General features: G+C 33.7%; 1 protein-coding gene across 1 annotated transcript; it reads left to right on the top strand.

Annotated features, from left to right (window-relative positions):
• Nucleotides 1-822: 822 nt before the first annotated feature.
• Nucleotides 823-1,765, top strand: LOC141547948 (olfactory receptor 4P4-like). Its single transcript, XM_074276643.1, is given in 3 exon segments — nt 823-1,025; nt 1,028-1,590; nt 1,592-1,765. Coding segments are annotated over 3 exon segments (906 nt in total). The 5' UTR covers nt 823-856.
• The last annotated feature ends 13,248 nt before the right edge of the window (nt 1,766-15,013 follow it).

Raw genomic sequence — 15,013 nt, 5'->3', positions numbered from 1 at the left:
CAATTGGAGAATGGTTGGGTAAATTATGGTATATGAAGGTTATGGAATATTATTACTCTGTAAGAAATGACCAGCAGGAGGAATACAGAGAGGCTTGGAGAGACTTACATCAACTGATGCTGAATGAAATGAATAGAATCAGAAGATCGCTGTACACTTCAATGCTGTATGAAGAGGTATTCTGATGGAAGAGGATATCTTCAACATAAAGAAGATCCAACTCACTTCCAGTTGATCAATGATGGACAGAAATAACTGCACCCAGAGAAGGAACACTGGGAAGTGAATGTAAATTGTTAGCACTACTGTCTATCTACCCACGTTACTTATACCTTTGGAAACTAATACTTAATGTGCAACAAAAAAATGGTATTTACACACATATATTGTATCTAGGTTATATTGTAATACATGTAAAATGTATGGGATTACCTGTCATCAGGGGGAGGGAGTGGAGGGAAGGAGGGGATAATTTAGAAAAATAAATACAAGGGATAATATTATAAAAAAAATGAAAAAAAATATTTATACTGCTTTTTTCCCACTCCCTCTTTCCCCCTCCTCATATTTTAAGTCATTCTGTGATTTTTGAATTGCAGATATAAATGGGTATATTTAGCCTTGAATAAGTATTAAGAGAGATATTCACTTTTTACAAAATTCTATCCCTTAAAGTTCTACACTTTGGTTTCAAATTTGTTTTATGATCAATGTGTCAATTAAAACAATTGTTTGTTTTTTCTAAATGGGTTTTATGAATTATATAAAAAACTAATACCAATAATGTTTTCTTCTATTGCACAGAATTTCAGGTAATTTAATATTATACTGAATATTCTTCACCTACTCTAACTACATGGAAAATCGGAACAATGTCACAGAGTTCATTCTCTTGGGACTTTTTATGAACAAAGAGATCAAAATAATATGTTTTACTTTCTTCTTGCTCTGTTACTTTGCAATCTTCCTGGGTAATTTCATCATTTTCATCACTATCACATGTAGCCATCTGATTCAGCAGCCCATGTTCTGTGTCACCTGGCCCTCATGGATCTGGCCTATACTTCCACCATTGTACCTAGGCTGATCAGAGACCTAGCTGCCAAGAGCAAAAGCATTTCCTTTAATTGTTGTATGATTCAGCTCTTCTCTGCTCACTTGCTGGGAGGTGTGGAAATGTTCATTCTGGTGTCCATGGCCTTTGATCGCTATATTGCCATCTGTAAACCACTGCACTACACAGTTCTTATGAACCGGCTCAGATGCAACATGCTGATATTGATGGCCTGGGCAGTGGCCTTTTGGCATTCAATTGCCCAGCTTCTCATGGTCCTCAGCCTACCTTTCTGTGGCCCTAATCAGATTGACCATTACATATGTGATGTGAAACCCCTCCTGAAACTGGTCTGCACCAACACTCATGTTGTTAGTATCTTGGTCATTGCCAACAGTGGGATGGTTTGCTTGGTTACTTTTCTAGTCTTGGTAGCATCTTATATAGTCATATTGTATAATCTTCGAAAGCACTCACTAGAGGGTAGGCACAAAGCCCTTTCCACTTGTAGCTCCCATATCATGGTTGTTATCCTTTTTTTTTATCCCCTGTGTTTATACTTATGTGCCACCTCCCAGTGCCAACAATAATGAGAAGGAGTTTTCTGTGTTGTACACTGTGATTGCACCCATGCTGAACCCTCTTATATACACACTGAGAAATACAGAAATGAAGAATGCCATGCGAAAGCTGTGGTACCACAAAATATAATTGAATCAAAATATAATGTATGATATTCAAATTGATCTAACCTTTCAGTCCATAGTGTCAAATTCAATTTCCATATTCTTTAATTTCCTGGCATGGACAGTGTCATAGAATACCCTCAATAAATAATTTGAAAAAATATGGATAAATCTTGTCTAAATTATTTATTTCTATATAATCTAGTAGCAGGAAGAAATACACATACAATATAGTTTATACTAATTAAATATTTATTGACTGAACTAATAACAAGTATTAAAAAGATAAAATTAAATGACATATGTGTTCTTGTTACTCTATCAAAATATTTAAGCCTTAAATTGATTGTTTCTGAAATTATTAAATTACAAAATGAGGACCAAAACAACTGTTTCTTTGAATACTCTCTAGGTAATAACATAATGACAATTGGAAAAGGAATGTGATAATATGTTAACAAAAAGAAAGCAAGTTTAGACAAATGGCCCTGAAATACAAAGGCAAGTAATGAAAGTGGTACAGATACAGACAGTGATGAAGAAAAGGAGATAGTGATAAATGGGGGACATGTTGAGGAGAGAGGCAGAGATTAACAATGTTGTCTCTTCCAGTCATCAAATTCCAGAGGCAAGACAAATGTCAAGAAGCTAGCAATGGCCCAGAATTCAGTGAATTACTTTGATGTTTTTGATGTCTTACTAAGCTTTAAAGTATTGCTCTGCACCTGCTTAAGTTGCCCTCATGGTATTTGAAACAAAAGAGGGTATCTAATCATACTTGGAATAGATACCCCCAATCCCAATTCACCCATGAGTTTGGGTCCTTCAGGAACCTTCAACCTCATTTAGATTGTCAGCAGGATAGTTTTACTGGGGTGAATCCACTCTTTTAAAAATAGCTTTTTCTTTTCAAAATATATGCAAAGATAGTTTTTAATATTCACCCATAGAAAAACTTGTATTCTAAATCCATCCCCCAAGACAGTAAATAATCCAATTTATTAAATATGTACAATGCTTCTATACCTCCCCTTCCCCATACCACTCTCTTTTTTTATGCTTAGTTCTTGGGAACTAAAGAGTATAACTGAGTGTGACTTAAAGAATAACTTCGAAAGAAGAGGAGAATTGGGGAAGAGGAGAAATCGGTGGGAAGAAGAAGGATTCATCAAATATTTTTCTCTTAATATGTATGTGGCTTTATGGAACTTTTGGGATTTTCAAAAACCTTGGTGGAATATTTTGATATCATTGAACATTATAAGAACATAAAGCCAGTCTAGGAATTTCCCTAAAATTCTTAATGTGCTAAATTAATGAAGCATATTTTGTTGATACACAGAATAATTTGCACACATACACATATACAAGGTGCAGAGGAAAAAAGAGGGAAGAGAATAGGAAGGTGAAGAATATAAAAATACAGAGGATGGTGAAGGTTGTGGGCAATAAGAGAGAATGTGATATAACTAATCAGTAAAGATGATTTTAAGCAACTCATTTGTCAGTGAGATTTACTTTTCTTGCCTATAAAATGAGGTAGGCTACTGGAACTAGAGAACAGCTAAATTTTTCAGAATTGTAGTTTTTTTTTCAAATCTTAGGAAAGGTGGAGGGAGAAAAAAAATGGCATAGGAAAAATCCCTAATTGAAAATTCCCATGTCACAAAAATATACTGTGTATATTTCAGTTGTGATTTCAAGTGTTCTTCCCCAGTTCCAAATTATATTTCTGCTATTATTCTTCAACTCTGCATCAGAATACAGAGTGACAAGGGATAGAAGATGATTTATAGCTAAACTTGTAGACTAGAAGGAATTCTGTTACAAATCAGAGTGCTTTCCTGGAAGAATATTAAGTGTATTTAAGTTGAAGTCTAGAGAACTATTGCATCTAATAACCATTGGTCTGGATTATTCAGTTAAATGTAGCAAACCAGACTTTGTTCCTCAATAGGAATCATATTTGTAAGGAGAGAGTCTCTGTGCAATATTTATACTTGAAATGAGTGAAGCACAGTAATAAAAAGCATCTGGGGATATGGAGACATATCTGCTAAAGTATATAAGGGGCATTTTGATATTATTTGAAATTTACTTTCAAGTTTCAAGATAGAATATAGGTTTTTAAGAGTTCAATAAATTGTTTTGAAGGATTACTTCAGGAAACAAACAAAAATACCATTACCACCAATAAGAACTTATTCCTTCACTTTACATATGAAGGAAATTGGTTCAAGAATATAGTATTAATTTTTCAAAGGTCACATATGTAACTTTTTTGTCTTTAAGTGCCAGTATGGAAAAATTTAACTTTTGAGGAGAAATTTAGTTCTTTTTCCTATCCCATACTGGTATTTACATATTGGCTGAACATATTTTCTCATTCTTGCAAAAAATAGAGTGAAGTTTTATGAATGATACCTTTCTCTGAAGTGTGGTCAAAGTTATCCTGTGATGAGCTTTATTATAATAGGATTCTATTATTGCTTCATTCAGTGAGAAACCTTTTGTTTTAAAATTCTACTGTGTGTCAGGTAATAAACAGATGGCCCCGTAGAAAGAAAAAAAAAAAAAAAAAGTAAGACAATTTATAGGACTACTGTAAAGACCAGCTTCTTAAAATTTGGGTTATCAACCTTTAAAGAGTCTTGTGATTGAATGTGGGGGGGACACAATTATAATTTATTATTAGTAAAAGTTTGATTTTTATATCCATCTTATATTTATAGTAATATGAAATTGCTTGGGCAAAAAGGGAGTCACAAGTGTACAAAAAACAAAACAAAACAAAACAAAAAAACCTAAGTAGCTTTATATAAAAAAGCAAAAATGATGTGCTTTGGTATAGTGTTATTAAGAATAAAGTTCCGGAGCATAGAGCCAAGAGGGTGGAGAGGAATGAATTTATCTGAGCTCTCTCAGATGTCCCTCAACTTAACAGCAAATCAAGCCTCTGAACTAATTCTGGAGTGAAAAAACAAAACAACAATAACAACCAAAAAAACATAAATATTTGGAGTGTATCAAAATTCCAGCAGAAGATATTTTCAAAGAACTTCAGAAAAAGTTCTGTTTCAATCAGGCACAGAGAGAAGCAGGTCAAGAACAGGCAGGATGATGTGAACTATGCCAGGGAGAAAATCTCCCAGGAGGAATCTACAGCAGTGTTGGCTACTCTGTTGTGGCTACAAGCTAGTAGATCAGCAGGTTATAAGTAAGGCATCCAACACAAATAGTAAAGGTAAATAACCCTAAACCCCAAAATATTATGGGAACTGACTATGCCCACCAAGCACCTAAAGTTAGTCAACACAGATCTAGCTTAGCCACCTCTAGAGGAAGCTTGGACAATCTCCCCTTTGCCTAAAAGCAGACATCAACTTTTAAAACAATCAGCAAAAAAGCAAAAATAATTCTGATCATACTTCTTTATGAAGAAAGAGAAAAATAGATTTCAAAACATGAGGATACTAAAAGCAGATCATCTCAAGAAGCACCACCTGACCAGACTCTCTTGGAAGAATTCAAAAGGGATCTAAAAAGAAAGTTATAATAAAAAATGGGGAAAGGAAATAAGAACTATACAAGAGGATTTAAAAAAAGAAAACAGAAATTATCTGAAGAAAACTCCTTACAAAATAGAATTAGTGGAATGGAAAATGTACATTATTCTTTGCAAAATATATTTGACAAAATGGAAATAGAAAACAACTCCTTGAAAAACAGAATTTGGCAAATGGGGGGGGGGAACCCATAGAAGAAAACAATTCATTTAAAATTCAATTGGCTGATAAATTGTCAAAGGATATGAACAGAAAAATTTGAGATGAAATTTAAACCATCTCTAGTCTGTGAAATGTTGCTCTAAATCACTATTGATCAGAAAAAATGAAAATTAAGGCAACTCTGAGGTATCACTACACACCTCTCAGATTGGCTAAGATGACAGGAGAAATAATGACAAATGATGGAGGAGATGTGGGGAAAACCGGGACACGTGCATTGTTAGTGTTATTACGAACTGTTCCAACCATTCTGGAGAGCAATTTGGAACTATGTTCAAAGGGGTGTCACATTTTTCATACCCTTTGATCCAGCAGTGTTTCTATTGGATTCTATTCCAATAACATCATAAAGGAGGGGAAGGGACCCACATCTGCACAAAGATTTATGGCAGATCTTTTTGTAGTGGAAAGAAACTGGAAGTTGAGTGGATGCCCATCAGTTGGAGAATGGCTGAATAAGTTATGGTGTATGAATCTTATGGAATATTATTGTTCTATAGTGAACAATCAGCAGAAGGATTTCAGAGAGACTTGGAGAGAAACTTACATGAACTTCTGCTTAGTAAAATCAGCAGAACCAGGAGATCATTAAACACGTTAACAGCAAGATTATACAATTATCAGTTCTGATGGTTGTGGCTCTTCTCTTTTTTATTTTTATTTTTTTTTTTATTTAGAATTTTTTCCACAGTATATATGCATGAGTAATTTTTTTTTATAATATTATCCCTTGTATTCATTTTTCCAAATTACCGCCCCTCCCTCCACTCCCTCCCCTTGATGACAGGCAATCCCATATATTTTACATGTGTTACAATATAACCTAGATACAATATATGTGTGTAAATACCATTTTCTTGTTGCACATTAAGTATTAGCTTCCAAAGGTATAAGTAACCTGGGTAGATAGACAGTAGTGCTAACAATTTACATTCCCTTCCCAGTGTTCCTTCTCTGGGTGTAGTTATTTCTGTCCATCATTGATCAACTGGAAGTGAGTTGGATCTTCTTTATGTTGAAGTTATCCACTTCCATCAGAATACATCTTCATACAACATTGAAGTGTACAGCGATCTTCTGGTTCTATTCATTTCACACAGCATCAGTTGATGTAAGTTTCTCCAAGCCTCTCTGTATTCCTCCTGCTGGTCATTTCTTACAGAGAAATAATATTCCATAACAATCATATACCATAATTTACCCAACCATTCTCCAATTGATGGGCATCCATTCAATTTCCAGTTTCTAGCTATAACAAAAAGAGCTGCCACAAATATTTTGGCACATACAGGTCCCTTTCTGGTCTTTAATATGTCTTTGGGATATAAGCCCAATAGCAGCAATGCTGGGTCAAAGGGTATGCGAAGTTTGATAACTTTTTGGGCATAGTTCCAAATTGCTCTCCAGAATGGCTGGATTCTTCACAACTCCACTAACAATGTATCAGTGTCACAGTTTCCCCACATCCCCTCCAACATTCATCATTATTTGTTCCTGTCATCTTAGCCAAACTCACAGGTGTGTACTGGTATCTCAGAGTTGTCTTAATTTGCATTTCTCTGATTAGTAGTGATTTGGAACACTTTCATATGAGTGGATATAATTTCAATTTCATCATCTGAGAATTGTCTGTTCATATCATTTGATCATTTATCAATTGGAGAATGGTTTGATTTCTTATAAATTAGGGTCAGTTGTCTATATATTTTGGAAATGAGACCTTTGTCAGAACCTTTACTTTTAAAAATATTTTCCCAATTTGTTACTTCTCTTCTAATCTTGTTTGCATTAGTATTGTTTTACAGAAACTTTTTAGTTTGATGTAATCAAAATCTTCTATTTTGTGATCAATAATGATCTCTAGTTCTCCTCTGGTCATAAATTCCTTCCTCCTCCACAGGTCTGAGAGGTAGACTATTTTCTGTTTCTCTAATCTATTTATTATTTCATTCTTTATGCCTAAATCATGGACCCATTTTGATCTTACCTTGGTATATGGTGTTAAGTGTGGATCCATATCTAATTTCTGCCATGCTAATTTCCAGTTTTCCCAACAGTTTCTTCCGAATAATGAATTTTTGTCCCTAATGTTGGTATCTTTGGGTTTGTCAAAGATTAGATTGCTATAGATATACACTTTTTTGTCCTTTGTATCTAATCTGTTCCACTGATCTACCGGTCTATTTCTTAGCCAATATCTAATGCTTTTGGTGACTGCTGCTATATAATATAGCTTTAGATCAGGTACACTTAGACCACCTTCCTCTGACTTTTTTTCATTAATTCCCTTGCAATTCTCGACCTTTTATTCTTCCATATGAATTTTGTTGTTATTTTTTCTAGGTCATTAAAATAGTTTCTTGGGAGTCTGATTGGTATAGCACTAAATAAATAGATTAGTTTGGGGAGAGTTGACATCTATATTATATTTGCTCGGCCCATCCAAGAGCACTGAATGTCTTTCCAATTATTTAAACCTGACTTTATTTTTCTGGCAAGTTGCTTGTAATTTTTCTCATATAATTCCTGACTATTCTTTGGTAGAAGGATTCCCAAATACTTTATACTCTCAACATTTTTTTGGAATGGAATTTCTCTTTGTATCTCTTACTGTTTCATTTTGTTGGTGATATATAAAAATGCTGAGGATTTATGTGGATTTATTTTGTATCCTGCCACTTTGCTAAAATTCTGAATTATTTCTAATAGCTTTTTAGCTGAGTCTTTGGGGTTCTCTAAGTATACCATCATGTCATCTGCAAAGAGTGATAGTTTGATTTCTTCATTTCCTACTCTAATTCCTTGAATCTCTTTCTCGGCTCTTATTGCCAAGGCTAGAGTTTCTAGTACTATATTGAATAGTAATGGTGATAGTGGGCAACCTTGTTTCACTCCTGATCTTACTGGGAAAGGTTGCAGTTTATTTCTATTGCATATTATGCTTACTGACGGTCTTAAATATATGCTCCTGATTATTCTAAGGAATAGTCCATTTATTCCTATACTCTCAAGAGTTTTTAGTAGGAATGGATGTTGGATTTTGTCAAATGCTTTTTCTGCATCTATTGAGATGATCCTATGTTTTTTTATTAATTTGATTATTAATATGGTCAATTATACTAATAGTTTTCCTAATATTAAACCAGCCCTGCATTCCTGGTATGAATCCTACTTGATCATAGTGTATTATCCTGGGGATGATTTTCTGAAGTCTTTTTGCTAATATCTTATTTAAGATTTTAGCATCAATATTCATTAAGGAAATTGGTCTATAATTTTCTTTCTCAGTTTTCGATCGACCTGGTTTAGGTATCATTACCATGTCTGTGTCATAAAAGGAGTTTGGTAGGACTGCTTCATCCCCTACTTTTTTAAATAGTTTATATAGCATTGGGGCTAATTGTTCTTTAAATGTTTGGTAGAATTCACATGTAAATCCATCTGGTCTTGGGGATTTTTTCCTGGGGAGGTGATTAATAGCTTATTCTATTTCTTTTTCTGAAATGGGACTATTTAAGCAATTTATTTCCTCCTCTGTTAATCTAGCAAGCCTATATTTTTGGAGGAAGTCATCCATATCACCTAAGTTATCAAATTTATTGGCATAAAGTTGGGCAAAGTAACTCCTTATTATTTCTCTAATTTCCTCTTCATTGGTGGAAAGATCCCCCTTTTCATTTGTAAGACTTACAATTTGATTTTCCTCTTTCCTTTTTCTGATCAGATTTATCAAAGTTTTATCTATTTTATTTGCTTTTTCATAAAACCATCTCTTGGTTTTATTTATTAATTCAATAGTTTTTTTTTTTACTTTCAATATTATTGATTTCTCCTTTTAATTTTTGTACTTCAAGTTTAATTTTTGGTTGGGGGTTTTTAATTTGGTCTTTTTTTCGAGCTTTTTTAAATTGCAAGCCCAATTCGTTAATCTTCTCTTTCTCTATTTTCTTCAAATAAGCCTCTAAAGATATAAAATTTCCCCTTATTACTGCTTTACCTGCATCCCACAGATTTTGGTATGATGTCTCATCATTGTCATTATCTTGGGTGAAATTATTAATTGTTTCTATAATTTGCTCTTTAACCCACTCATTCTTTAAGATGAGATTATTCAGTTTCCAATTACTTTTTGGTCTATTTACCCCTAACTTCTTACTGAATGTAGCTTTTATTGCATTGTGATCTGAGAAGAAGGCATTTATTATTTCTGCCTTCCTACATTTAATTTTGAGATCTTTATGTCCTAGTATATGGTCAATTTTTGTATAGGATCCATGAACTGCTGAGAAGAAAGTATATTCCTTTCTATTGCCATTCAGTTTTCTCCAAAGGTCTATCATAACTAGTTTTTCTAATGTTCTATGGACTTTTTAAATTTCTTTCTTATTTGTTTTGTGGTTTGATTTGTCTAAATCTGAGAGTGCAAGGTTGAGATCTCCCACTATTATAGTTTTACTGTCTATTTCTTCTTGCAATTCTCTTAACATTTCCTTTAGAAAGTTAGATGCTATACCACTTGGTGCATACATGTTTAGTATTGATATGGCTTCATTATTTATGCTACCTTTCAGCAGGATATAGTTTCCTTCCTTATCTCTTTTAATTAGGTCAACTTCTGCTTTTGCTTGATCTGAGATAAGGATAGCTACCCCTGCTTTTTTGGCTTTACCTGAAGTGTAATAGATTCTGCTCCAACCTTTTACCTTTACTCTGTATGTATCTCCCTGCTTTAAATGTGTTTCCTGTAAATAACATATTGTAGGGTTCTGATTTTTGATCCAGTCTGCTATCCGTCTCCGTTTGATGGGAGCATTCATCCCATTTACATTTACAGTTAAAATTACTAATTCTGTATTTCCTGCCATCATATTATCCCCAGATTATGCTTTTTCCCTTGACCCCCCTGAACCCCTTCCCCAATATTCAATTTATAGACTCCCCTTGTGATGCGCAGCCCTCCTTTTTTTTTTAGTATCCCTCCCCCTCCCTCCAAGTCCCTTCCCTTATTCTCCTTTTCCTTTTCCCTTTTCCTATCCCCCCTATTAATGAGGTGATAAAGAATTCTCTGAAACACAAATATGTCAATTATTTACTCTTTGAGCCTCTTCTGATGAGAGTAAGATTCACACAATGTTTCTCCCCCTCTCTAAATTCCCTCAGATATGGTGTATTTTCTATGCCTCTTCCTAGGATGTAGTTTCCCTCTTTTTATCACTCCTTCCCCTTTTTCTGATACTACCCCCTTCCCTTTACTACACCCCCCTTTTTTTCTTTTATATCAGTAAAATCAAATTATCCATGTTTACTTTCTATATACCCACAACAGAGATACAGTTCTTAAGGGTTCTGTGTACCTTTTTTTTTTTTTTCTCTTCAGTCTTGTAGATCAATTTTTTTGCTTAACTCTGGTGTTTTTCTTAGAAACATATGGAATTCCTCTATTTCATTGAATGACCATCTTCTTCCATGGAAAAAGATGCTAAACTTAGCTGGGTAGTTTATTTTTGGTTGCAATCCTTGATCTTTTGCCTTACGGAATATCAGGTTCCAGGCCCTTCTATCTTTTAATGTGGAGGCAGCCAGATCTTGTGTGACCCTTATTGTGGCACCTTGGTATTTAAATTGTTTTTTCTAGCTGCTTGCAAGATTTTCTCCTTTGTGTGGTAATTCTGCAGCTTAGCCAGTTGTGGCTGTTCTCAACAATGAGATGATTCAGGCCAGTTCCAATGGTCTTATAATGATGAGAGCCACCTACAGCCAGAGAGAGGACTGTGGGAACTGATTTTAGATCACAACATAGAATTTTCATTTCTTTTATTGTTGTTCACTTGAATTTTATTTTCTTTCTCACTTTTCTTCCTTTTTTATCAGAGTTTTTTTTTGACTTATTTGTTTTTGTTTTTGTTTTCGATTAGCAATATAATTGTATAAACATATATATATATATATATATATACTTATATTTGTTTTAGCATATTTATATTATCCTGCAATCTCTATGTATACATATAACAAAAATATAGTTCTCAAGAGATCGTTCCTTTTTATCTTTTTTTTTTTTTTTTTTTTTTGAATTCTATATTTGGAGGTCAAATGTTTTGTTCAGCTCAAGTATTTTCATCAGAAATAAATGAAATTCACCTGTATCATTGAATTTCCATCTTTTTCCCTGAATGACAATACACAATGTAATTGTTAAGTTTATTCTTGGCTGCATTCCAATTTCTTTTGTCTTTCAACATATAGATTCAAAGCTCTTGGATCCTTTAATGTAAAAGCTGCTTGTGGCTCCTTGGTACTTAAATGGTTTCTTTCTGGCTGCTTGCAGTACTTTTTTTTTTTTTTTTTGGTCCAATAGTTCTGATATTTAGCTATGATATTCCTTGGAGTTTTTATTTTGGAGTGTTTTTTTCAGGAGGTGGTTGGTAAATTTTTTCACTGGAATTTTTACCTTAAATTTAGGACATTGGGGCAGTTTTCCTTGATTTCCTGAAATATGTCTGTGTTTTTTGTTTGTTTGTTTGTTTGTTTGTTTGTTTTTTCCCAATAATGGTTTTCAGGATGTCTAATAATCCTTAGATTGTATTTCCTACATCTATTTTCTAGTTTAGTTGTTTTTGCAATGAGGCATTTTACATTTTTTTCTATTTTTTTTTTGATTGCTTGACAGATTCTTGATATGTCATTGAGTCATTCATTTCCATTTGCTCAGTTCTTATTTTTAGTGAATTATTTTAACCAATTGCCTTTTTAGCACTTTTTGTATTTGGCCAATTGAATTTCTAAATTTAAATTTTTAATTTTTAAAAATTGCATTTTGTTCTATGAATTTTATTTCCCATTTCACAAATTCTGTTTTTCAGGGAATTATTTTTTTTCCCCTTTTGTCAGAACAATTTTTAAGGAATTCTATGTTTTTTCTATTTCACTAAATCTATTTTGTTTGGAGTTTTCTTCAGATAATTTCTGTGTTTTATTTCCCAACTGTCTTACAAATTTCTCATTTCTTTTTTCCATTATTCTTCTAGCTCTCTTTTAGGATCCTTTTTGAATTCTGAGTTAGCCTTGTGCGATGAGGATTAATTTATATGACCCTTTGGGGCTTCATCTGGAGATGATCTGCTTTTAGTGTCCTTAGGGTTTGAAATCTGTTCTCCTCTTTCTCAAGAAAAGAAAAAAACCCAAAACAACAAAACAAAACAAAAAAAAAAAATCTTTCTATCATCAGAGATCTTTTTTTTTTTTTTTTTTTTTTTTTAAGTTGAGGTCTGCTTTTAGAGAAAAGGGGAACTTGTCCAAGCTTTTCCTATAGGCAGCAGTGGTTGTGTTGGGTCACTGCTGATTAAATTCCAAAATTGTGTAAGCATGGCGAAGTCCTGTGAAATTTTTGCACTTAGATGCTCACTGTTTGCCTTTTATATTTGCGTAAAAGGTTTTATAACTAGTTTTCTGGTCTACCAGCTTGCAAAACAGATAGAATAGCCAATACTGTTGTAGATTCCTCCCCGGGAGATTTTCCACTATATTGGATAACACAGATTAAAAAAAATGAATAAATAATATCTCAAGTATTGATTTTGCATCCTTAGGCCTCAGTGAAATGAGTAATTTTATAAAATCATACAGAACTATATGATAAAACCATGAATGATAGTTATAGAATAGAGTTAATATGATAAAAACATGAGAGAAATAAGAAGTAACATAGTTCAATGGAGAGAGATCTGGTTTCCAGGTCAGCAAAATCTCTCTTTAAACATATCTCTGATGATTATTGGAAATGTGAACCTGGGCAAAATAACAGAAAAAAGATTACTTAGGGAGGAAAAAGACAGAGACAGAGAAACACAGCATGGAGAGACAGACACACAAAGGGAGATTCAGACATAGAGAGATAGAAAGAGGCACAGAGGGAGACTGAATCAAAGACACAGAGAGACACAGAGAGAAGCAGAGAAAAACAGATATAGGCAGAGAAAGACGGGGCAGGGGAGAGCAGGAAGCACAAAGTGAGTTGGACAGAGGCATAAAGACAGAGATACATATGGACAGAAAGACAGAGTGAGATTGAGAGAGAAAACAACAGCATGTGATCAAAGGAGAATGTAAAGAAAGTCCATTTTTGATTGTAAGATAGATGAGGGCTTAAAGGAAAAAGCAATGTTCAAGATGTAAACAAAGAATTTCATTCTAAGTAAGGAGTATGTCAACTAAAGTCATGATAATGGTAAATTTATATTTATGTGAGTAATATAATTTGTTTGAATGGTGCCTTCAAAGTGCTAGAGTCAAGCCTACAGAACTGGAAGGGACTTGAGAAAACACGTTGTCCAATTTCTTCACTTCATGAAGAGGGTAAAGTTGGCAAGAGAACTTGGGTTTTCAGCACCTTTTCTTTAGGTACTCTTCTCAACATTCTTCTCTTTCAGTTATTGCTGACCTCTAGTTTTAAAAGAAAAGTTGAAAGAGGCTAACCTCACTTCAAATTATTAAAGAACAAATCTCTGGGGAGAAAAGAGAAAAGATTCTCCATCATATCTTTGTTCCCCAACTTGTTCTTTTAGAGACTTTTAGAAGTCTTCCTCTTGGCAGAGATCTAGGACACTTTCTCTTGGTTCAACTCTCACTTCCAACGGGAAAGTTTCTTTATTCTATGTTGCCTAGTATGAATGTCTATCTATGTATATATGCTTATATATGTATATGTATTCATATTCCATATATGAATATATATGTATATATATATATATATACACACTCTTTCCTTCCTTCCCTCCCTATCTCTATATGTACCTATAAATACATACATTTATATACATATGTATATGTACAGAAATACATGTAGACACATATATATTCTATTTCAGAAGTAGAGCTAATATTACATTGGTATATAGGTGAAGGCTTTCTTTTGGGGGAGTCAATTGAAATTAAGGGACTTGCTCAGTATTATATAGCTAGTTATGTGTTTAAGACTAAATTTGAACTCAGGTGTTCCTGACTACAGGATTGGTGCTTCATGCACTGCACCATTTACAGATGATGAAGACATCTCACTTGCTAATGTGGAAGAGCATCTCATTTTCAGTAGGAGAGTGTTCCATGGGGCACTCACCAGTTAATCTACTTTTCTGTGATGACTCAAGCAATCTTTCTCAGACACTGAATTTAAACTGAGATCTTCCTCACCCTGAGACAGTCATTATAACATTTTGCCCCCCTAATACAAAATTTTCTGGTCAATAGCAGTTGTTCATTAAATGCTGGATTGTAGTAGGTGTTTAATAAATGCTTGATTAAATTAGCTGATTGATGGACTAATTAGTTGACCCTGAAATTTGTCTTTGTATTTTAATGTCTTACATTTCTTAATTGCCTGGGAATGCTTCTGGGAGACTAAGTCCTAAGGGTCCCTCACAAGCCTTTAAATTTGCTTTTCTCTATGACTCCACAAAAAGCAGTTATTGGGCTAAATGTTTTAGGTG

The sequence above is a fragment of the Sminthopsis crassicaudata genome, chromosome 6 (assembly GCF_048593235.1).
Source record: "Sminthopsis crassicaudata isolate SCR6 chromosome 6, ASM4859323v1, whole genome shotgun sequence".
Taxonomy (NCBI): Eukaryota; Metazoa; Chordata; class Mammalia; order Dasyuromorphia; family Dasyuridae; genus Sminthopsis; species Sminthopsis crassicaudata.
The sequence above is the reverse complement of the archived record's forward strand: the minus strand, read 5'-3'. Positions and strand labels throughout refer to the sequence as shown.